The sequence below is a fragment of the Haliotis rufescens genome, unplaced genomic scaffold (assembly GCF_023055435.1).
Source record: "Haliotis rufescens isolate VD_foot unplaced genomic scaffold, xgHalRufe1.0.p SCAF_20, whole genome shotgun sequence".
Lineage (NCBI taxonomy): Eukaryota > Metazoa > Mollusca > Gastropoda > Lepetellida > Haliotidae > Haliotis > Haliotis rufescens.
In genome coordinates this window covers 11,515,365-11,540,566 of record NW_025963891.1, presented here as the reverse complement: position 1 = coordinate 11,540,566, position 25,202 = coordinate 11,515,365, and the positions used below count along the sequence as shown (strand labels likewise).

Below are 25,202 nucleotides of genomic sequence, written 5' to 3'. Positions count from 1 at the left end.
TGGGTGAAATAACTAACTGAGGTGTTATTGTCCTCACTTTTATTTAACTTGCATGTGTTTTGAATAATAGGGAGACCCATTATGACACTGTCAGTGAGAGAAACAACACAGGCCAGCAGACCAGCATGTACCTACGACAAAATTCCGCCAAATATCTCATTAGTACCTACAAGTATATTGGAGTAGAGACTATCAATTGGCCCACTGGCTTTAGATAACAGTAAACTGGCCAAAGAATCTGTGGTTAAGTCAACCAATGGGATTAGTGCTGATTCATCATCATAGTTACAAGCTTTCACAGATGCCAGAGAGCAAAATTACACATTTTATCGGTAAAAACAAAAAACACAACATGTCAGGTTATGTATTTATTATTTAAGAGCATCTTTAAATGATCCAGCAGTTTGAGTACAGTTTACAGACTGGTGTGATGTTGGCTGAACTCATGGCTGACAGAAGCTTGTGCTGACTTCATGCATATCAAAGAAAGTTGATGCTGAAAGATGACGTCGACAGCACATCAACGATACTACACTCAAGGAGTGGCTACAACCAGATATATATAGACAGGTATATATACAAGCACAAAGAAAAACATCAATCAGCCATGGCTTTGGTTGGCGGCTACAGAAGTTTGTAAAAGATCCATTTGATCCAGGATATGACGAAAGAAAGACTACGTTTGACAGACCATGAATGTCACAGTACAGAAGTGTTGAGTGTTGCTATGTGCCCTACACACTGCCTGGTTTGAAACCATGCCTACCAGCTGACCCTATCTCAAAACAACACACACTAGTCATGTCTTGCACACACATCGTATTCAAACAAAATATACAGTGACATCTTTACAATTCCATTTAGCACACCACAATGTATTCAACATTGCTCCCAAACAAGAAGAAAATTTACAGACATCCACTACATTTAATGAAAATAGCACTTCATGCTTTAACTTCAGTGGTTAGAAAAAGGCTTCAAATTAGTACAAGTCAATAGGAATCTCATGAAAATTGGATATATTGGTGCTCGTTACTGCTAAACAAGGCTTTGTGTAACATCAGCGAGCTCCAAGATCTAATTTGAATGAGATTGAGTCAATATTGAAGCATTCTCATATGATTTGGTGTAATTAATATGTTTCACATTAAAATCGGAGTGCAATCTATTGTCAGATGAAGGTGACACAAACACAGACATAATAGGGCAATTGGTATAATGTGCACACTAAAGTACTAGGTTGCTAGTGAAGTTCAAAGCTGTGTAGTTAGAGGTTAGTATCAGCCTTTATACTATTGCCTATATTCATAAAGGAACTGAAACATCATGCCAAATATCAAATGAGGTAGATGAAGATGATGACAAACATTGCTGAATCAAACTGAATACTAGGACAGTCAAAATGTATGGGGTCCCTGTCCGCTTACGTCAAGGTTACTTTTGTTGAGTGCTGCTTTGACAAAGAAGTGGTAGCAGTGTAATCAAATGCATGAATTTGGTCCAATGCAGAGAAAATGTTGACACAGTGAACATCATTCACTGCACATCTGGCATTATTAGACAAGTTGTGCAAGTGTGGTAATACTGTGACCATATTCTCCTCCATGTATGCTTGTATAGGGACTGAGCAGAGGGGTTTATGCCAAATCAGCATTTTCTTTTGCAGCCTTATCAAGATTGGGCACCAAGAACAGCCCCGCAGTGGAACCGAGGCTTACTGGACACATGATACACATAACACTAGCTTGACCCACAACATTAAATGCATTTTGCAGCCATTACTATGGTAACTAATTCAATAACCATATTTCCAAAGTAAAGATGCTTTATGAACATTGTCTCTCCAACAAAAATGAGAGGAATTCTATCATGATGAAGATCACGGTTTCCAAAGGCAGGTAAGTTACTGCCAGTAACTATCTACTGAGTATTTACATCTCTTGGATTTCTCACGGAATGAAATGATTGTTACTTGTGTTAATGCCTTTCATAACTTGCATGAGGGCATCAAGAATGTTTTACTTCAAATGCACATGAGAAAGTAACATGATAAAGATACTCCTCAGAAAGTTTTGATTTGAAAGGCAGTTGATACATCCTTATGACTATTTTTTTATAAAAAGACACGTTTACATAATGTTTTGAATGTTTACTTTCAACACTTCATCCTCTAAACAGGAATTTGGTAACATTCGTGTTGAAACAAAAGACTGTCCGAGAGGGTGAAAGATTAAAACCCTGAGCACCATTATAATCATTCTCTTGACTGTGATAGTGGAATGACTTGGACACATTATGAAAAAGGGAATCGCCAAGAAATAAGGACTGGAAAAGTAACAAAACTGAGCAATATCATTAACAATGAAATCAATAGAAAAATGTTCCCATAAAATTAACATCTCACTGATGTCATAATTCAAACAAGACTAATATTTAGCAGCATTAGGCAGCAGCCACCGACCTTCAACACTAAAGTCCTTTTAAGATCCCTGTCCTGAATGTGACCATTTCGATGAGATGACCAGCAAATTCACTTTTCCATTCCCAATTTCTCCTGCTTCATGGATAGCGACAATATATACAACAGCTACGCACTCCTGGATCAAACAGACCTCATGTGTCGAGGGTACAAAATTGTTGCAACAACATCTTTTTGTTACTACACACATTTAAGGAAGCTTAGGGGATACACACAAGGTCTGTGTCTTCCTGCATAGACACATCAGTACCCTGGGGTTTCTATAGTCATGAAGTCTGGCAAAACCAACACGCAAGAACACACTGCTTGAATCATACAAAGATGCACTGGTAAAATTGAATTTAAAGGAGAACCCGATTTAAATCATGGAAATGCCACAGGAATGATATGATCTGATGTAAGTGACTAAAATGGAGAATGATAAAAATAATGTCATTTACAAATAAATTATTGTTATGAATTAGTTAGCATGGTTAGTACTACAAGATTATGTTATGTGTGGCCTTAAAACCAAATAAATAGTATATTGTATATACAATATAGTAGGGATGTCATCGTATATCGCTATAATGATGTTACAATAATTTTTTAATGTCGATAATATATGGATAAAAATTTAGGAATATTGAAATTATATTTATAATTTACTATCACGGAAATGTATGCCTTGTATACCTTGATTAAGATGGAAAATGAGATGGCAGTAAATTAAAATTTAACCATTTCTTGGATCAGCCTAGTTCATTCATATTTAACATTAAGTTGATTAACTGCAGGTCCAGATGGGTATTTGTTTTAATTGCAGGTCCAGATAGGATTTTTGTATCTGTACACATACAGTATAACTAATTTTGTTATTAATCAATATATCATGATACTTTTAAGTCGATATATATTAGGGTGAAATGATACATCGGTGCACCGTGAGTTTACATGTGACGATATGATACACGATACACGATAAACTTGCCGAAATAAATTACTTACTACTCATTTAATGACCCCTGGCGTTTTTTGTCAGTCAGATATAGCAAAATGTGTTGGAATTAGCGTTTCAAGTTCACTACAAAAACTAGCCACAACGAGTATGTGTCTACAGCAAGTTTTGACTTTTGAACCTGCTCTGAAATACTTATTGTCGAGAAGTTTCCATGTGATTTGACGGAAATATGCGTATCGCGAAACGTATCTTATCGTGACCTATGTATCGTGATACGTATTGTATCATGACCTTGCGGTATCGTTTCACCCCTAATATATATATGGATACTAAGTCTTCTAATCAATGACACCCCCACAATATAGAAGTTTGTAAATGTTGAACGTGTATGTGGACGCATCATCAGGATGCTCATTTTCTAGTCAGCACTATAACATGATAAAACTTCTCAACTTGTAGAATTTAAGTCCTTTTTTTCAGAATTGAAGCCATTCAGGGATTCCTTATTTCAACCTTATCCCAAGCATCCAGGGACGTAGGTTATAGAGCACAACTTGTCAAGGAGAAACTGACCCCATTAACCATTCTCACAGAATATACAGACACACGTCATCTGACCCAGCTTTCCTTGAGGAAACAAGGATACATTTATCTTATATACATATACATGTTTTGGCAGTGATCAACACAGTGACTGTTTCTACACTATTCAGCTGAATGTTTTACTCGATGCATATATAGATCACAGGTGTACTTACCTACTTCATGGCTTTCTATTAGTCTAGCAGCGTAATTTGGAAGTGTATGGTATACAAGTATTACTATTTGTTTGTTTGTTGTTTAACGCCGCACTCAGCAATATTCCAGCTATGTGATGGCGGTCTGTAGATAATCGAGTCTGGATCAGACAATCCAGTGATTGACATCATGAGCATCAATCCACGCAATTGGGATTGATGACATGCATCAACCAAGTCAGCGAGCCTGACCACCTGATCCTGTTAGTCGCCTCTTACGACAGTTAGATTACATGTTTTGTCGTTGCTATCAAATTCCATTCTGATATTATTTACAATATGAATATTACTGGTGCAGGTTTTGACTTGCATGATTAAAGCTCAAATATTCTCTTTCAAATATCAACATCAAAACAACATCTAGATGTTAAATGAAGAAACTCTTCATACTTGGTCCACATACTTATTATGAGTTTCAGATATACATTTGCAAATGTTGTGTTAATCAAATAATCAATCACTCTGATACCTAATGCATTGTGTACGAACTCCAAATTATCAAGTAGGTTCTCAAGTGGACTAGCAGTGGAAAGTATTGTGCTTATATGATATTACAAAAAGACTGCTACACTATTTTTGTTTTTTTTGTTTAATGCCGCACTCAGCAATATTCCTGCTATATGGCAGCGGTCTGTAAATAATCGAATCTGGACCAGACAATCCAGTGATTGACATCATGAGTACGATCCACGCAATTGGAATCGATGACATGCATCAACCAAGTCAGTGAGCCTGACAACCTGATCCCGTTAGTCGCCTCTTACGACAAACATAGTTGGCTTTTACGGCAAGCATGGGTAGCTGAAGGCCTTTTCTAACAAAAGTTGACATGGACCATAAAAAAAGATTCCACATGTGTACACAACAAACCACCTGTCATGACAGCCCTAGGTTTCTTGAAGTTCTTATCACTTCTAAAGGTAATGGGACAAAACAAATGTGACACATTTCATTAATTCTTAGCTCTTCAAACTACTGCAGGAATGACCAATAACCAATGTTCACAAGATCAAATAGCAATGCAGTTTGTGATTTTGAAAATATGAATTCATTTAGATTTATCAGAAAGTGTATACTATGAGGCACATCTTAATTATGATTATCATAGCATATCTCAAATCTTATAGCACAAACATGGACGTTGGGTTATTTGCTTCTAAAACTCACAATAACTAAGCATGTCCACAATGTATGCAAAGGTACTTTTTCCTGCTAGTACCTCAAGAGAAAAGTTGATGACCTAGTTACTCACAGTCTAACTACACTAGCCATGACATATTACGATCACTTACTCTTTCATTACCCCCATAACCATTACACTGTGAAGTTGGACACATTCATTGATAATTACAATCACTGTTTTGCCAGACTTCATGGAAGAACATTGCAAATCATCCAGTGCATGATACTAAAGTACTTCAACTGAAGTGGACACTAAAAATTAAGGACACAGAGACATCCAAATTTTAAAACGTTAATTGCGAGCTATGCAACTTTACAAGAAGAATCCTGGAAACTTTAAGATCTGAAAGACTGTTGAGTTCCTATCCTCAGTCTGTGACACCGAAGTGAATCAGTCAAATCCTGCATGATTAATCCTCCTTCATGCACAACTCTTGAATCTCCCCCATTCAGACTCCATAGGAAATAAAAGCCAAAGATGAGACAAAATGAATACAGCCTCATGGCTGTCCATAACCAGTGACATGGTTTCAGTCACAAGCACTTGACGACCAAAGTCTTGTCTATCACTGAGTCCGTCTAGCCAGTGTGAGTCTGCCCAATGATGTATTAGACTGTCACACTGGGCGGACTCCACGTTGTAAGGTAAATGCACAGGGTGGTGACTAGACATCTTTCTACTTGCTAGTCTCTTCACATCAGTATGTTCAAGACACGGGTATCTTCATGCTGTGCTGGGAGGCCATGGTGCCTCCACGGCTCATCCGTTTCATTCTGTAAAACACGAGAGGAAACATTATTGAGTCGGAGAATGTCTAAAAAGTCACATTTTGTGTCACAAAGTTACACCTGACAATATGATACACACTGCATCTACCCATGTACTGATTTCCAAAAAGTAGGCGTTTTATTTTTTTTATTCCTTGGTCTACGAATCTGGCATAAATGGACCTTCTTTCAGTTTTTTTTATTGTATGCGACATATTTTTTCAAGTGTCCACAAAATAAAATAAAGCGTCCAGAGAGGGTGGAGAGTGATGGAACAGACACCCCTTCCCGATACACCAGTTCACGTTTTGCAGCATTTCAACGGTAAATGATATCAGTGTGTACACATTTTAGACCAGCTGAGGTGAAGGGGTACTGGGCCCCAAAACATTTGAAAAGAAGCATTTTCAGTGCATGTTCAGTCACAGTGATCATACACACACCCTTCAGAAAAGTTAATACCAACCTATTTCTAAACCATTTAAGGACTTACACCAAAGAAATGCACTTGGTCGAACATTTTTTTCAAACATTAGTCCAAGTGCAGGTATATTTTGTACACATATAGTCCATAAAGTTTAGAAGTAGGGTTGGTACCAACTTTTCCAGGGAAAAAATGAACAAGAAATGAAAAAGGCATCTTTTCCTATGTTTCTCTACCCAGTAACCTAGCATCTGCCCATTGCACATCTGTGTACTCATGAACATATTTGCAGTTGACTGCAAAACGTGAACTTGCATATCGGGCAGGGGTGTCGGATTCAACTTGATTCCCTGATGTAACCATTCTCTAAACACATATCGGTAGTTCTGAATTGCATTGTGAAGATATACTGTACGGTTTACAAGACCTGCTATGAAAATGACATCTGGCACGATTGGACGCACATTTAAATACCCCCGCAATATACACGTTGTGGGGGATAACCAGTGAGTCACAGCATGATCAACAGCCCATGCTGCTGGATATAATCAGCCAAGTTACAGAGACTAAGACTTATGCCGTATTAAGCGTCCTGCCCCAATAAGCACACCTGACCAACTTTTAGACCAATCTGAAAGTAATATTAATAACTGCCCGCTACAAAGAACGAATATTTATAATAGTCCACATTTTCTTGTGTACATAATTATTACAGATTTATATATACAGAAAACGGCAGCGCGAAAAGGGTTAATAATTGCCTTGAAGTTGTAACTATTATTGAAAATGCTTTAGTTTCATCGATGTTTGTGAAGTATGTCTGTTCACTACCACTTGATATCTGGCGATTGCTTTTAATAAGCCCCCCTTGTCAATTTTCTAAGCACCATGTGCACTTGTTTCAGTGAAAATGATATACTGAATCATCTTCCTCTCAATTCAGGCATTACATTCGTCACACTGAAGTACTGACATGGATCATGTTGACAAAGCATTTAGATAGAGAATTCCCAGACTGGAACAATCATATGGAGTGAGTGAGTATGGTTTTACGCCACGTTTAGCAATATTCCAGCAATATCACGGCGGGGGACACCAGAAATGGACTTCACACATTGTACAATCATATGGAGGACTAGAGAGAGCTTCTTAACAAACAATAAGATCAAACAAATAATATCAAAATATGCAACAGGTCTGACTTGTGTGTCTACTCACCTTGGAGAATCTACTGCACTTCCTGCGACTACTTTACCACTGCGAGGCTGATCTTTTACAAAATTTCGACATGAGGCTAGTTTGCTTTCGAGGGCCTGAAAGAAATCACAATTGTTATTTCTTATTTATATAAAAAAAATCATAATCATGTGTTATTGTAATTTGTTAATATATTTAGCATGTCTAAGGCACCACAAATAACAAACTGTAATTCCCAAATAAAATGTAAGCAACAAGAAATCTTGTTTTTTCCCCACTTGTGTTTCCATATAAGAAATTAAAAACAAATTTGAATCCAAATCATGAGAATAGCAAAGTTTACAGTGAAATGAAAGTCTGAAAAGGTGTCTGCCTCAGGCGCTTTCCTCTTCAGAAACAAATTCCAGATGTGGCTCTGTCAGGTTAACTTCACAGATACAGACGCAAGATACGGAACAGACATGGCCAATTAAAAGTTCTTGTCCAATCTACCATTCTTAATATTATTAGAAGCATTCACATACACATATTTGAATCGGCACAGCAAAATCTAATCTGCAAAATCTAGTAGAATCACCAAAAAATACTTCTGTTAGCATGGTTAGTACACAAAACACTCTTTAACATACTGTCCATGCTAAGCCTCTTCACATTCTAACTTCTGACAATTATCTGTTTGTTTATTGTTTAACGCCACACTCAGCAATATTCCAGTCATATGACGGTGGTCTGTAAACAATCAAGTCTGGACCAGACATTCCCGTGACTGACATCATGAGTATCGATCCACGTAATTGGGATACAATGACATGCATCAACCAAGTTAACGAGACTGACCAGCCGATCCCATTAGTCGTCTCTTACGACAAGCATAGTCGCATTTTTCAGCAAGCATGGGTTGCTAAAGACCTATTCTTCGCTGACAATCAAGTCGAAAACAATATCAATTAAATAATCCCTACCGAATACTCTTAGTGTAAAGGTTACCACTGCTCGACAATCGGCTACAATAAGGTAACAAGTTGCACAAGCTAATTAATCAGAAACATGATATAAACTAAAATAGAAATGTTTTTCATAGACAATAAATGAAATTAATGTTCCACACAGTATGTTAATTTTTATAGGAGATGAAATTATTCATGTATTATTTAATCAATTTGGATGACTTTTTTTCACATGATCAAAGGTTACAAATATTTCTTTCCAAATTTCCATAACATCATTTAAAGTTCAACCATTTGTCTTCATGGCCTAAATATTATCCCACCATCACACTAATCCAGCAAAACACTAGGTACTCAACCAATATAACAGGGATATATATGTAGGTTACCTATCTATTAACAGGAGTACAACATGTACAAAACACGGGTCATCAGGAGATGACAAATGCCCCGATCCCCACAAATTAAAAAAACCTAAATCATCTGTCTGTTATTTTAAGTCCAACTTTGTGACAGAATTTCTATCTAATCTGTATACAAGAGTAGTTATTGAGCTATCAAAAAATGCCCAAAATCCAAAAATAGCAAAAGGCACCACTTCAGGATGTTTGATATATCTGCTAATTTTTTATGAATAATATTGAACGGTTTCCAAAATAATTACAGACGGACGACTAAGGGGGGAGGGGGGGGGGGGGGGGAGAGAGAAGAGAAATATAAAAATTGATTTGTGATCAAAATAGCACAATAACAATATTTCTTAAACAAAGATCTCCAGTCATTGTTTTTCAGAGATTGTCCAAAAAAATATCAACTGATTCTTTATTATAATTAAGGTGTACGTGCTGACAATATTTCTTTCATAATGCAATTGACTGACAAATCATAATAAAGCAACATAAGACGACTTCATGTGTTCTTGTTCAGAACAATCATAGAAATTCCCAGACGCCAGCCATCTGATGGTTATCAAGAAGATTCAAACATTTCTTTACACATACGATACACAAACAACCTATGATTGATCCTTTCTAACACAAACACTATGTATCAATACATATGAATGATATGAAATGAAACCATAATCGTTAGTAAGTCTACTTCATAATGCACCAAAATCACTCCAAAGGGAAGGAAATGTTATCAAGTTACTGCAGGCAGTAAGTCAAGGCAAGGTGACTATTCAAGAAACAGGTCTGAGATGCAACAGCATCACATGCACAACCAGCATCCAAGTGCCAATTATGGCCGCCAGCCAGTTGACTACTTACACCCACTTTCCGCAACAAATCTCCAACAATGTTTAGGGCCGAGATTCGCGCCGAAGGAGTGAGAGGTGTACCAGAAGAACTTGTGCTGGGGACTCCTGCAAAGCAAAACAGGTGTCATTCAAGCCGAGTAGTGGACACATGTACAGGTGGCGGCAGTCCCATGCTGATGAGTGGATGAGAGATGATATATACATACCACTGGACAGTAGGGTTAGTAATGGCAAACAGAGGAGTCGGGAACGTTAGAATGTTACTGTCAGATGTCACAACTTACAAATAAAATAAACTCTTACTTCAGTATCACATTATCCATTATTTTTCATTTCAAGAAATACATAGTTAAGAAAATATAATTTGTATATCATGGTATATATCAGCCAACATAATATTACAAAAAAAATTGAATCAATTCAAATATTATGATTCCTTCTGATATCAGGATTATATGTTCCGGGTATCAATAAAACATCAATTTATACTCTGTTGTACCCATATAAATCTGAATCACCTTTATATACATCATTTAAACTATTGCCTGAACCTTACCACTGTGCTGTTGGTAAGAGGTGAGCATGATAAGATACTACTTCACATGCTATTCTACCACATGCACACACCACATAGGAACAGCTACTACATGACATTGACAACACACAACACTAAAGGTCTATGAAGCCCATTCAGTTCACCCACTAGGCTATACTTGGTTGCCAGCTTCGGAATATATCAGCCAAATTATCACAACTGCCAAAACAGTTACATTCAACATCAAAAGTAACTTTTTACAACACTCGAATTGTTCAAAATAATATATTTCCATTCTCAAAATAATACCAGACAAAGCATCTGTATATCTTCCATCTAATTATCAGTCCAGCATGTTCAACAATGTTATAACAGAAAGTGCCACAAAGCCACAAAGAAAAAAAATATATTCTCAGAATACATAAATGTATATTTAATCTTCTGAAGTTGAAAACAGTTCAGAAGAAAATTAACAAGGCAGCAAATATTCAGCCACATGTACTCAAATATTATAGAGTAACAATTATTCATTCCACATTTCTTTTTCACTTTTAATTCACGAAAAGAGCATGATGGACGATTGTCTATTTTGATTAATCTTAATCTGCTGTACAGAAACTGAAGCTTTTGTTACTGACTGTTAGGATAGCCCCTGCATACACAATGTAAAGCTCAATACAGAATAGGTAGGCATGCTGGAGTTACAGGAGGATGAGTGAGGTGTGTGATACATGATGTGCTGACATCGTGATGTACACGGTTACTAGCATATATCTAGGATAGTTAGCATTCATACATGGATAGTATGTCACTTGTTAGAAGTCACAGGTTAGAGAACAGGTTATGCAAATGTTGCATAATATAAGTAAATGAGGATATGGTATTAGGTCTTTTTTTTTGTCTTTGTTTGTTGTATAACGCCGCACTCAGTAATATTCCAGCTATATGATGGCGGTCTCTAAATAATCAAGTCTGGACCGACAAGTGATTGATATCATAAGCATCAATCCTCGCAATTGGAATACAATGACATGCATCAACCAAGTCAGCCAGTATGACCACCAATCCTGTTAGTCGCCTCTTACGACAAGCATAGTTGCCTTTTACGGCAAGCATGGGTTGCTAAAGACCTATTCTACCCTGGATCTTCAAGGGTCTGGAATTAGGTACTGCTGACACATACTAGTTGTTAAAACATACAAATCTAAAACATATATCAAACTTGTTCAATATGTGCTCATGTAAATCATTTGACTATTCTTATCACAAAAACCTGAAGTTACCAATCTAGGTAAAAATGTTTATTACCATATTCTTGTCCAGATGAATGGTTCATCATCAATAAAGCATACATATTTGGCAAACTTAAAAACAATAATTATTCAAAGCAGCATTAGTGTATCAAAGCTGAAACAATCCAAACAAGCCTTGCATCTGATTCGTTCTTCATCACACAAACACACAATGTCTCAGGAAAGTGAACATGTGAACAGAAAAAAACACCCATAGACAAATACGCATGGTACAAGCACAACACCGACAGCTAGGACATGTACTGCATGTAACAGTGTCTGTATCTTACCTCTACCCACAGGAGTAGAGGGAGACAAAGGCACTGTAGTAGACATGTGGGACCCACTATATCCACTGTCTCCCATTCGCTGTGGGGTCATCCCGTTACTGCCCTCAGCAGGTTCAGGAGCCTCTGGTTCCAAGTGTGTGCTGGCTGTCATGGACTCACAGCTTGTGCTCATCAATTCTTGGCGCTCTCGCACATCAATCTCCTGCCTCAAGTCTGAAATAAGGAGACAGGATTATCATGATGTGTTGCGGGATTTCTCCTTGCCATTACCACGTTTAGAGTCTGTGGGTCATGATGGCCAGTGATCATAATACAAGGCACATGTAATTGTTACAGATTGGTACTTCTTACCATGATTGGATTTTTTCCTCAAGGTCAGTTTGTAAATACTGTGATACCTTATAATAGGGGTGTCTATTACTCTGGAAATCACTATTGCGATAACTATTGATATTGAAAGAAACTATTGTGATAACTATAAATAGTTCAAGCAATTATTGTGATAAATATCAATAGTTTTCACTGTATCATTTTAGATGGATTTTAGAGTTGAATTAAAGCTTGGAACTGAAGTTTCCTTTGAATGTGATAACCATAACAACAAATAAAAAGTAAAGTTTGAGATATGACCGATTTGTTTTTTCTTAACCCTAATAATTTAAGAAAAATAAACTTCCACATTACCATGTGTAAATTACTACCACTCATGATCAAAAGAAAAATAAATTTGAACAGCATTGCATGTACAATCGAAACTATTGATATTCCAAACTTAAATCGATACTATTGATCGGAAACTGATTTCGTTTTAATGACTTTAAGTGCTTACCAATAGCAATATATCGATATTTTGACTTATCGTGACACCCCTACATTATAAGTCCAGAAACCTTGCCATCCAGGTATGTATGTGTGGGAACTAATATTTCATTGTAATTGCTATGCTGTGGCTAACCCAGAAAAAAAGTTTTCATGACCTAGGCACCTTAAACATCTGACCCAATAAAAACTCATCAAAACATAGCCAGTAGCCGCATTTGACACTTTTTATACAGTTGTGGACCATTGCTCCTACTCTGACAATAGTTACCAGATCTGCGTACCCAGTATATACAACTCTAATAGAGGTCCTGTTTCAGTGTTTGTACAACTCTGTAAACTGATCATTAACTACTTATTCTACACTGACTTTGGAGTACCACCTGTCAAGTTTAGTTGCCCATCACTAAACTCCAAACATGGTAAACATTACAATGTCATGACTTAGCAGTTTCACAATGTCTTAACATGGATCATGCAGATTATATTGTAACGAACATGTGAGTGACAAATTGAACAGGAACATGTCAAAGTGAGTGAATGATAAATCTATCAGCAATTTGTGCAGCGATTCTCGACGATCAAATTAAAGGGACATCACAACATATAATATATTGTAATGCACCAAATAATGATCATACTTCAAGCACAGATATTGTCACTGTTATATATAACTTTTCATAAACCAAATGTTCATAAATTATGATTGCAACAAACAGTTGGCTATTTACTAACCTCTTGCCTCATCTTTGAGTCGTTGTACCGTCTCTGATAGGGTCTCTTTCTCATCCAATTCACTTTCAAGGAATGCATTTCTTTCTATTGCCTGTAACCGTTACAAGTATTACAATAACAGTATAAATCCTGGTGTGAGATTGAATATACACTTCCTACATACATATGCATAATGCATCCTCTACTTCATTGTCGTGTTCAGACACAATAACACCAAGATACAAATACAACACTATTATTAACATGATTAAGGAATTGATAGCCTTTAGACAATCCTGATAATATCTACCACCCTGTTTCAGTAATGAGTACTGGTAATTCAAATGAGTACAGCTTATATTTTATGTGTCTAGAAGACTTCTTAGTAACTTGACTACTACTAGTACTAGTGTATCAGCTAAACCTTCAAAAGCTAGTCTACATCTTGAATAAATTGAGCTCAGTTTAACTGGCTCTGTAATGGAACTAGTTCTTGATAGCTGAAAAAGTATGGAACAGACCAGCACAGCACCATCGTTAGTTTGTTGAAAATGTATGCAAAACTAACACTTACCATATTTAATCTAGATTCAAAATCTTCAAGGGATACAACTGTAGCTCTGCAAAAATTGAAACATCTTATGAAAAACCACATAGGACAGATTAGCAAAATATGAGATCTGAACACTGTGATAAATTGGCCATACCTATAAGTATTGTCAACGTAGGCAATGGTAAACAGTCTGTAATTTTCTATATATATTTTTATCAATTTAATTTGAGCCATGTTAACTAGGCTTAAAGCATTTGTAAGGATGACACTTAGCAAAGAACTCAACATAATTCAGTCTCATCATGCTTATGTCATTCAATTCTCACAATAAGGAAAGATCCTTATTACTATTAGAATAACATTATGTATTAACCAATATAGACCATGTGAACAGCACATACCTTTTAGCTCTTTCTAAGTCATCGTTAGCCTGTTCTAGTTCCCGTACATACTTCTGTAGTTCATCTTTAAATGCAGAAACTTGAGCTAGTTCATCTTCTAAAAGAGAAACTTGTTTATGGCTGGAACCTTGTAATATCTCTAATTTTTCCTGAAAGTAACAAGCGAAAAACACTGATAAATAACCATTTGACATAATGATAATCTACATCATGAACTTTGCAACAATATTTATCAGCATCGATATTCATGATAATGTTAAGGAAACAACATGATTATTAACATGACAAAAAAAGAAATATAAGAAAGCACAAATGTATAACCATGACAATATGTACAAGTAAAATTTTCATTAACAAAAAACATCTATCGTTCAATTTTGGAAGAGCAGATGCTCATGATCAGAATTCAATGGTGATTCCATTCAAATTGAGATCCTTCTCTTTTGTGTAATGTTAAAACTTACAAGTAATGAGGTGAAATGGGGTTTAACGTCGCGTCCAAGATTATTGCACTTATATAGCGACCTGCATGCACGTGTGTGTGCGTGTGCGTGTGCGTGTGCGTGTGCGTGTGCGTGTGGCTGTTTGTACAAAAAAAAAAGTCAGGACTGATGTGGATTTATAGTGCTAGCTCACTGAGATACCACGCCCCAGTTTAACATGAATACCGCACTCAGACACAGTATACTGACTCCGAGCCAACCAGTCCTTGTTTTAGCCTCTTAATGCTGAGGGCCAGACAGGGTAACAACAAGTACCATCTTTTAACGTCTTTTGGGATGACGTGGCCGTGTATCGAACCCCGGACCTTCCGCATCAAGTAAAGATGTTAACCATGTCAACATTGTAAGTAAATACAGAGAGGGATCATTTGACATGTTAGATATGAAAAAAATAATGCCATGTACACAAACAATAAAACAAGATAACAGCTAGTTTTCAGAAAAACCTTAACAAACAACAAGCAATGACCAAGCGATTAAAGTGCAACAGTGCTGTCTCATCTGATAACTGATGACACTGATAGTGTTATCAAGTAATCTCTGTACCTTTAATGATTCACACTCAACAGTGAGCCTGTGTTTATCAGCCATTAATTCTTTATTCTTGTTTTCCAGCTGTTCTAGCTGTGTCTCCAGCTCACATTCTAGTTCTCGGCTGCTGATCTGGAACTCTTCTAGCTCCTCCTTTGTCTCTTCAAGCCTGAAACATACAGCAATTGTTACGATCGACGTTGATGTGCCATGCTTACATATCCATTAAAATAATGTAAAGGCAACATGAGACAGATAGACATGAACATGAACGTGATGATCCGGGGTAGAATAGATCTTCAGCAAGTTGACAGCAACCCATGCTTGCTGTAAAAGGCAACTATGCTTGTTGTAAAAGGCGACTAACAGGATCAGGTGGTCAGGCTCGCTGACTTGGTTGATGCATGTCATCGATCCCAATTGCGTGAATCGATGCTCATGTTGTCATTAATGTCAATCACTGGATTGTCTAGTCCAGACTTGATTACATACAAACCACTGTAATATAGCTGAACTATTGCTGAGTGTGGCGTTAAACAAAAAACAAACAAATGATACCCAAAGGTTCATTTTCATGGTCATCGTGAAATCCTTGGAACTTGTTCATCACATCAACCGAGGCAAGTAAGTTATTAAACTCACTACATGTATAAAACTTTTAAAAGTCCAATTTCCACCCCTGCCTAACTAGACGTGAATTTCAATGTTATCATGGTTATGTTTTGACTGGACTAATGAGTCTATGCATAGTCCAATCAAAATCACGTAACGAATTTGACATCTGGTTCTATGTTGGTACAGTTAGTATATGTACACTGGCCCTTGTGCATGCACAACATGAGTGAGTGAGTTGGGTTTTGCGCCGCTTTTAACAGTATTCCAGTTATATCACGGCTTGTCAGCTTAATGTGGGAGGAAAGCCCGAAGTGATGCAGGTCTCAGAGGTTTACCTCTTCGGTGAAGCCCACGAGCACGGGTATGGTGCTGACAAACCTAGAAACATAATCGGGGCGAACCGTGATTCGAACCCACAATCATAGGTTTACGTGTGCCAAAGGGACGCAATCGCGGCGCCTTAGAAGACTGGGCCACCCGTGCCCCCCTGTACAACATGAGAAACATCATACTGATGTTAAGCAACGATAGAAAACATTTTAAGTCCACTAGTCCTTATAATGATAACATATACCAAAACCATTAAAAATAGCAATTTTTCGACTAACAGGATCGGGTGCTCAGACTCAATCATAGTCGATGCATGTCATTGTATCCCAATTGTGTGGATTGATGTGCATGTCAATCACTTTATTGTCTGGTCCAGACTCGATTATTTAGAGACCGATGCCATATAGCTGGAATATTGCTGAGTATGGCGTTAAACAACAAACAAAGAAACTTGTCCCTTATGGTACCTTAGCTAATGGGCAGTTTGGCAAGGACTATTGGACAAATACCAATTCTAACGCTGCTAAGTAACAAGCAAAGACATTGGAACGGTATTCATTGCTATTATAAAAACCAACTAAACCCACAGCATGCACATGTATGGTATGCATGTAATAAACATGATGAAGGACAAATCTTCAGCATGTATCCTGATGTGTAACATATATTTTATATCTCAGACAAGTCAAGAGAAAGATCATGTTGACCTCCAGTAATAGTTTTTCAAACAAATATATCCAATACAGCCCATGCAAGTCTACAATATTTGGCAAGCCCAGTTGCAGTATTGGAAAATGAAGAACGCCTCAGTTTCTTATATTTCATAACTTTAATTTAACAACTGCTTTCTTCTGCAAGGGTAAAATAGTTCATTTCAGAGTCTTCTCCCATAATCATGGTGATATTGGTTTGTTTTCAATGCATTAATGAACTTAAATGCAATGACTGCACAGTATCAGACCTGTTGGGCTGTTACATATATTAAAATTCAGTGCCATACACCATGTTAACAGGTCCATTATTTCCATGATTTAAAACTGACATGCCACAGGATCTATTACATTAAGCAAGTCAACACTCAGCATGCTTAGTGCTGTTAGTTATGGAGTCATCATGTCAATGACAATGGCTTTCACGTATTTTAACCCCTGCTGCTATCAACTGCCATATGAACATAAAACTAGGACATGAAAAATAATTATCATAGTAAAGCCATCACTGAAAGCAACCTAATACATTCAGTAGCTGGCTAGCTGCACATGCATCCCTATATTTACTAAACTGGTTATATAAGTGTCCATTTAACCATGAAGGTTTTACCATGAACACAACTAAGTCACATTAACATGCATGGGAAGCATGGTGAATGTTTGTGCACTGTGTGATCAGTGATCCCTCATGCATGACATAACAAATGTTAATGTTGCAATAACTTGTGTGGCACTGTGTGACCTACAGGTAAACACAATCTCAGCTAAATTATTTATAGGGCATTTATAATGTTTATTTATTATAATGCTGCTTTCGAGTTAGCACTTGCACCATTGTATCATTTCAAATCCTAGAATTTGTTCCAGTGATTAATTTATTTTCGGGGTCCAGGGGACTCGCACGCTTTAATTGTCTTAGTCCCATGTAAAACAATGTCAAATATTGAATAAACAATGTTAATATTTATTAATTATTATTTTTTAAATCATGTTTGTTTGCACTTGAACATGTTGAAGATGTACTATATCTTTCCCTGCTAAAAAACATTTTCAAACCTTGTTGTTTGGCCATGCCTTGTAGCACACAACTGATGTATATATATACTATTGTGCATGCTCTGAGGCCACTGCCTAATTATAAATATGGAATTCCTTTACTGAAACAACAAGTGCTAGTACTAAACATTTTTAATTTTTATGCATATAGGACATATAGGATGCAGGATTTCACGTCCATCAAATCCATCAGTGATCATGGTGGTATTCACCAGCAAGGCATGGAAATCTTTGGATCTTTTTGTATGTTTAGTGGGTCATTGATTATTTGCTACTTCACCCAAAATTACCTTATTCAAGGAACAGTATGTCGACGTTGTGTTCTTAAATTTTGCATGAAATAATTTCTGAGTGTGATGTCATGGCCGATTCAATTCTCAAAGCAAAACAATACATCTCCGCACAGTGAAGCTGACAACGCAAGCACTGCGCAGAGTAAACTGGCTTCAGTCTTTTTTTTCGATTGAGGCAAATTGAAGAGAAGGCTTGTGTGTAACTGAGTGACAAAATATCATTTGCCAGTTGGATTAGAGACAGGTGTTTATCAAAGCCTAGATTACAATATATATATATATATATATATATATATATATATATATATATATATATATATATATATATCGGTCAAATGAAGCCAATCACTCTCCTACTAAGAGCTCCTTGAAGCCAGCAGAGTACCTCTGTCACATCTTACCCATTCATCTGATTTATCGGGACGAGGCTACACATTTAGAAATGTTTCATCTTTCATTGAGAAAATACCCTAGAACATGGAAAACTATTTCCATTTGCATATTTTTCATCCAAATCCGATCATCGAAACCCTACGGAGAGCTTGCGATATACGGTCACTTTGGTGTGTAAAGGTGCGTTGTCATGCACCTCACTATCTCAGTTGTAGTAGTATTTCCATATCAGAATAAGAAACAATATGTAACTTCAGCACACCAAAAGGCTTGCATTAGATTAGGCCCGTCTGTTCTTATTACAGAATAAGTGTGTTTGTTTACAAACAAGAGAAAAGCCTAGTCATGTAATAAGCCTACATATGCGGTGTGGTCATTGGAGCAGAAACGGAATAAGGCATGCAGAGCTCGGGCGTTATCAGCTATTATTTACAAACAAAGTTTTAGAACGGTCGACATCTTGTCCATTTAACATAACACCATTTAACATGATTTATTCATAAAATACTCAAATGATCTTATCAGCATGAACATAAAAGTTAAAAAATGGGATTTATGTACTAATACTTCTGCAAACACATGAACACAACATTCAAGCATGGTACAGACATAATATCATTTTAGGCATGGTTGAGCACAGGCATCCTATTTCATGTATGAAGACGTTCATTGCACAGTTGCAAAAGGAATTAATTTCCATGAACATCAGTTATAATGGTTATTGTAAGATCTGTTTACAATCAACACTCAATTAGCCAAACGTGAGATACATTATCAGAATAGACAAATCAACTTACTCTTGCTTGAATTTCTCAGCAAGGCTTCTCCAATATTTCAGCTCCTCTTCTGGAGTCTGAAACTTCTTTGCATCATCTGCCATTTTTTCCCAATGTGCATTAATTACCTCTTATCACAAAGATGTCAGCTCCATTTACAAAGTGCTGTCACTTAACCATAACACCGTATCTGGTGTCATATGGACATTTTATTATGTGAATTATGGACTGGTCTAACAGGTGTCACTGTGACACCACGGTCAAAAGATGTTGATTAGGACTGAAGACTACTTATACAGCTAACCCAAACCAATATATATCATCAATGTCAATCATCAATATACTCGAATACATATATAGTTAACACATGACAGATAAATCAGCTAATTATCCACGAGACGAGAAATGAAATCCGGAGCAGTCCTATTCTCAGTCAAACCTGAAACGTCAGATGGGTCAAACTAGACACACTCGATCGAAGCAATACACACGTGGATTTTCAATCGGATGACTGTTCTAGATACATTGTCTCTACACGCTTCAGCATATATGTACCACGTAACAGTCCAACAAACGTACAATATGAATTAGAATAATTAATTTCCTTCGGTTATGACTGAAACTTTGAGCGGAAGTTGGATATCAAATATGGCTACGAAAGTAGTTCGACGATACATGCGCCCGTTGTGGGAATTCTATAATAATAATAAACAAGATTATTTCTATGAAAACCAGTCTGGTTATATATTGCATGTTATGTTTAAAATCAACACTTTTGAATATATTTATAATATCAACAGTATAACTATTTGTTTCACTGGATTATTTTATGTCAAGGGAGGCAACCGTATGAATTAATTCGATTGATCAAAGCGGACGTAAATAACAAATGCATGCCGTAGTGAATTTGATCTCGTCTTCCCGCGGCAAGAGCCCCAACTAACCTATTTATCAAAGTCTAGTTTCTAATGACTCCCACTTTAGGGTCAGTTTTGATTAATGTTAAACTTTCGTCTCGTCATATTTTGAAAAAATACGTTTCAAAATCTCAGTTTATACTCAGGTTTTGATTGTGTGAAGATGTATGCCGAGGATTACTGAATGGAGTTACAGAAGGCCATGCAAAACTGTAAACACACACCGAGCAGGCTGTTCCAGTGGTGAGTCACGACGGTCGGAAATACGCAGTGCGTCGCCCTTGACGTGCCCAGTTGTACAAGAACCACATCACACAAGACTACAATCAATACCCAGCGCTCCGTTAACACTAATCTAAGCATTTTTGATAAAAGATACTTAGGCCATAATTTGAATTGTTGGCATTATCTTTTTCATGAGATAAGGTATATATGTGTTATTTGACAAGAAAATACAAATATCAATCTAGGTTTTGTACTCTTTCACATTGTTATCGATTTCCTATCTTTTAGACACCGCCGAGATGTCAGATTATGGTTGGAAAACTTAGAGCGGCGTTGACCAAACACACTCTTTCGCCTTCTTACAAAAAATATGTCATTGCGTTTGCATTTAGGAAGCGCTCGTAAAATATACGTTGTTCATATCCATAATGACAAATGCAGTCGCTCAGTCGGAGTGTGAGTGAGTTTGGTTTAACGCCTCTTTGAACAGTATTCCAGTTATATCACGGCGTGTCAGCTTAATGTGGGAGGAAAGCCCGCGGTGATGCAGGTCTCAGACGTTTACCACTTTGGTGAAGCCCACGAGCACGGGTATGATGCTGATAAACCGAGAAACAAAATACATAATCGGGGCGAACCGGTATTCAAACCCACACCACATGCCTCTGGCGTGCCCAAGACGATGAGCATCGATTCACAAACGGCGTAGACTTAGTGTTGGGAGGCGGCACTAGTTTAGAATGTTTCGGTTGCATGTCAATGATCAATGCACAACAATATGTCCGTACGCGGTATAAGAATTTCCTTTGGCATCGAGGGGGCGGTCATGTAGCCTACTGGTTAAAGCGTTCGCCCATCACATCGAAGACCCAGGTTCGATTCCCGATATTGGTACAATGTGTGAAGCCCATTTCTGGTGCCCCCCGCCGTGATATTGCTGGAAGCGGCGTAAAACCATACTCACTGACCCACTATGGCATCGATAGGCTTATATGGCGAATATGGCATTTCTCCAACGGACAATTAACGCCAGGAACACAACATTGTCAATAAGTGTCTTCTGCACAATAAGTGCCTTCTGCACAACAAGTGTCTTCTGCGCGCGTAATGCTCCGCAGCTAAAAATAGACTTTTATCGACCGACTCCCAAAAAAAGAAATGTGAAAAAAAGTAAATAAAAGAAAAGCAGTGTTGTTTTTTATTCCGCCGACCAGAAATACACGACATATAAAAAAAAAACTCATTTACTAAAAGATTCCCACCCCAACTTTGTTTTCCTAAATGTTTAACAGTTTTAGGAAACAGAAAAAAACATAAATTGGAAGTCGCTTCCTTTTTTCGATCTACCAACCTGGATTTGGGGGCAAAAATTCTGTAAACATAAAAAAACTCTTGTCTAATATTTTATGTTAGTGCCCCTCTGTTCTAACTTTGGGACCACAAAATACACCTTTAATGGTGAACATTATTGTCACTTATGTATCCATGGCAACAGAATGAGTTAATGAAACACTGATGGGTCCGCCTTGTCAAAAACTTGCTTGAAGTCAATAAGAATGTCGCAATGGTGGACACGAAATCAAATTTTAGTCGTGTAATACGATTTATTCTTGGCTTTTATGACATTTAGTTTAATTATAACCCGACCAGCATATATCAGGTTATGTCTCCAGTTTAAAATCTTCTAACTGATGCGTTGTGGATAATGAGAAGTGAATCAACATTTATCCGCTGTGTAAATGTCATTTGTCCAAGTCTTGTGTAGTCCTAATCGCTCTATAGCCTCATAGCGAGAAGGGTAATCTCCGTTTTGATTAACTATATGATGCTCGTCTCTAACTTGAACTTTGGTAATGATGTCAGAATGGTTTTCATTATGGTAATAAGTGTCGTGCATCATGGGTATCAACTATTCTCGCTGAGGGCATAAGTTCCAAATAACTCAATATTCGTATACATCCTTGTCTGATTGTCAAGGTGAACTCCATTCTCTCACTCACACACTGTTGTAAGTTCGAGTGAGTGAGTGAGTGAGTTGGGTTTAACGCCGCTTTTAACAGTATTCCAGTCATATCACGGTGTGTCAGCTTAATGTGGGAGGAAAGCCTGAAGTGATGCAGGTCTCAGACGTTTACCACTTCGGTGAAACCCACGACCACGGGTATGGTGCTGACAAACCTAGAAACATAATCGGGGCGAACCGGGATTCGAACCCACGATCATAGGTTTCTAGCGAATTTTGCGGCGCCTTAGACGACTGGGCCACCCGTTCCCCCTTGTAAGTTCGAACAAACACACACACACACACACACACACACACACACACACACGTTATAAATCAATTGTGTGCCATGTGTACAGCCTTGACTTAGGTGGCTGTGAAAAGCTTTTAAGGTCAGCGAGTTAACATTTGCAGTGTTTTGCGCCCTAAAAAAACTAGGAATTAAAACATCAATGCGACCGGCAATGTGTCATATGTCTCAAATCCAAAAAGGAATTACCGTATTTATTCGTGTATAATACGCACTTGCTTCAAAACAAAATTAGATTCCATGATTAGGGGTGCGTATAATACACGAGAACTAAATGCTACCCACCTTTTCCCCAGGCAAGTGCGTAGCCATACAACGGAACGGAGCAGCGCCAAACCCATAAGATGAGGTTTATTTAAGGAGTAACCCCTCCCCACAAAGCACATCCACATTTTTCTTCATAAAATGTCATTTATGCATTGGAAAATGCTGGTTGTGGGGATTTCCTTTGGTAGCAGGCATGTTTTTTGGTGTAAAAATTCATATTTATGTGTAAAAATTAAGTAAGTCAAATAAATGGCTCTAAATAAGTCAGTTTGCATAGTGGAATGCGCATTTTATAAAGAAATCGGTGTGATGACTTTGGAAACCTAAAGTAGAATAAATCAACAATTAGCAAAATTGTTTAAATCGAGATATGAGCCAAAATGTGTCGAAAACATGAAAAAAATCACTCTATTTTCATTTTCAAATTATTACGAAACTGAAGATGATGTAACCTCCATATTGACAATCACGTCGTTTGATATATCAAAATCTGCCTGGAAGCTTTAGGAGCTTATTTAAAATGCCACAATTAATGTAGGTATAATATAATGTATGAAAATTTAGTACTTGTGATCCCACCCAACATCCTGTTAAAACAACAACAAATAAATAATAAGATATTGAACAATTTACTATGACAGCAATACCATTCTTGTACACCAACACTTTTTAACACATGGATCGTTTACGCAAATATGAGCTTAAGAAATTTTATATATCCAATACTGCGGACAAAATGGCCCCCAAGATGGCCGCCAATACAGGAAAATGACAATATTTCGTCGGAAAGTATGAGAAATTTAAATGTCAAAATTTAGGTTTCGACCAGGAACTCCATCTATCGTGTTATTGTCATATTTAAGATAATTATCGCCGATGTTATATACTATAATGTCTGATCATGTTGACTTAAAAGAAAAGTCAATGTGAAGCACTTATTTGGAATTGCTTCGACAATGTCAGCAACTCATTAACAAGTCCCTTATTTTTCTCCAGCACAGTAAGATACATTTAGTCACTGCCAGTGCCGGGGCGGTCGGGTAGCCAAGTGGTTAAAGCGTTCGCTCGTCACGCCGAAGACCAGGGTTCGATTCCCGACATGGGTACAATGTGTGAAGCCCATTCCTGGTGTCCCCCGCCGTGATATTGCTGGAATATTGCTAAAAGCGGCGTAAAAGCACGTTTAGAGATAAGTATGTATAAAACCGGTTTAATACCTAAACACATTTTTACAGACTATAAATGTGGTAACATCTTATATAGACGACCCTTAAGTATTGCAGCAGATAGCAGAACAAAATATTTTATGAAAGGTTACAAAACGTCAACACCAGAGAACAACCAGTCTCGATTATCCATTGGGCGTAACAGCAAAATAGGGGTGAAAATTATATGAATAGATCACTGAAAATCAGTGAAAAAGGTAAACATGTCCTGCCCTACCGGTAACATATGCCACTCATACAATTTGAGTGAGTGAGTGAGTGAGTTGGGTTTAACGCCGCTTTTAACAGTATTCCAGTCATATCACGGCGTGTCAGCTTAATGTGGGAGGAAAGCCCGAAGTGATGCAGGTCTCAGACGTTTACCACTTCGGTGAAACCCACGAGCACGGGTATGGTGCCGACAAACCCAGAAACAAAACGGGGCGAACCGGGATTCGAACCCACAATCA

General features: G+C 37.4%; 1 protein-coding gene across 3 annotated transcripts; it reads right to left on the bottom strand.

The window, feature by feature from the left end:
* Positions 1 to 355: 355 nt before the first annotated feature.
* Positions 356 to 20,471, bottom strand: LOC124131467 (nuclear distribution protein nudE homolog 1-like). 3 transcript variants are annotated; one of them, XM_046494755.2, is made up of 9 exons: positions 19,828 to 20,471; positions 15,649 to 15,802; positions 14,600 to 14,748; positions 14,220 to 14,265; positions 13,667 to 13,757; positions 12,113 to 12,325; positions 10,006 to 10,100; positions 7,809 to 7,903; positions 356 to 6,172 (listed from the first exon to the last, which is right to left on the bottom strand). In XM_046494755.2, exons 1-9 carry the CDS (start codon positions 19,908 to 19,910, stop codon positions 6,106 to 6,108), a joined length of 993 nt encoding a protein of 330 aa, XP_046350711.1. In that variant the 5' UTR covers positions 19,911 to 20,471; the 3' UTR covers positions 356 to 6,105. The 3 variants fall into 3 exon arrangements, with proteins under 3 accessions (XP_046350711.1, XP_046350719.1, XP_046350726.1); XM_046494763.2 differs by having other exon boundaries at positions 12,170 to 12,325; XM_046494770.2 differs by lacking the exon at positions 10,006 to 10,100.
* Between the last annotated feature and the right edge of the window lie 4,731 nt (positions 20,472 to 25,202).

Bases quoted from the DNA above. Each gene is read 5' to 3' on its own strand.
- LOC124131467 (XM_046494755.2), bottom strand. From the start codon at position 19,910: ATGGCAGATGATGCAAAGAAGTTTCAGACTCCAGAAGAGGAGCTGAAA. The intron at 14,749-15,648 runs GTACAGAGATTA...TGTTACTTTCAG, and splicing joins TTGAGTGTGAATCATTAAAG to GAAAAATTAGAGATATTACA. The intron at 14,266-14,599 runs GTATGTGCTGTT...CAATTTTTGCAG, and splicing joins GACTTAGAAAGAGCTAAAAG to AGCTACAGTTGTATCCCTTG.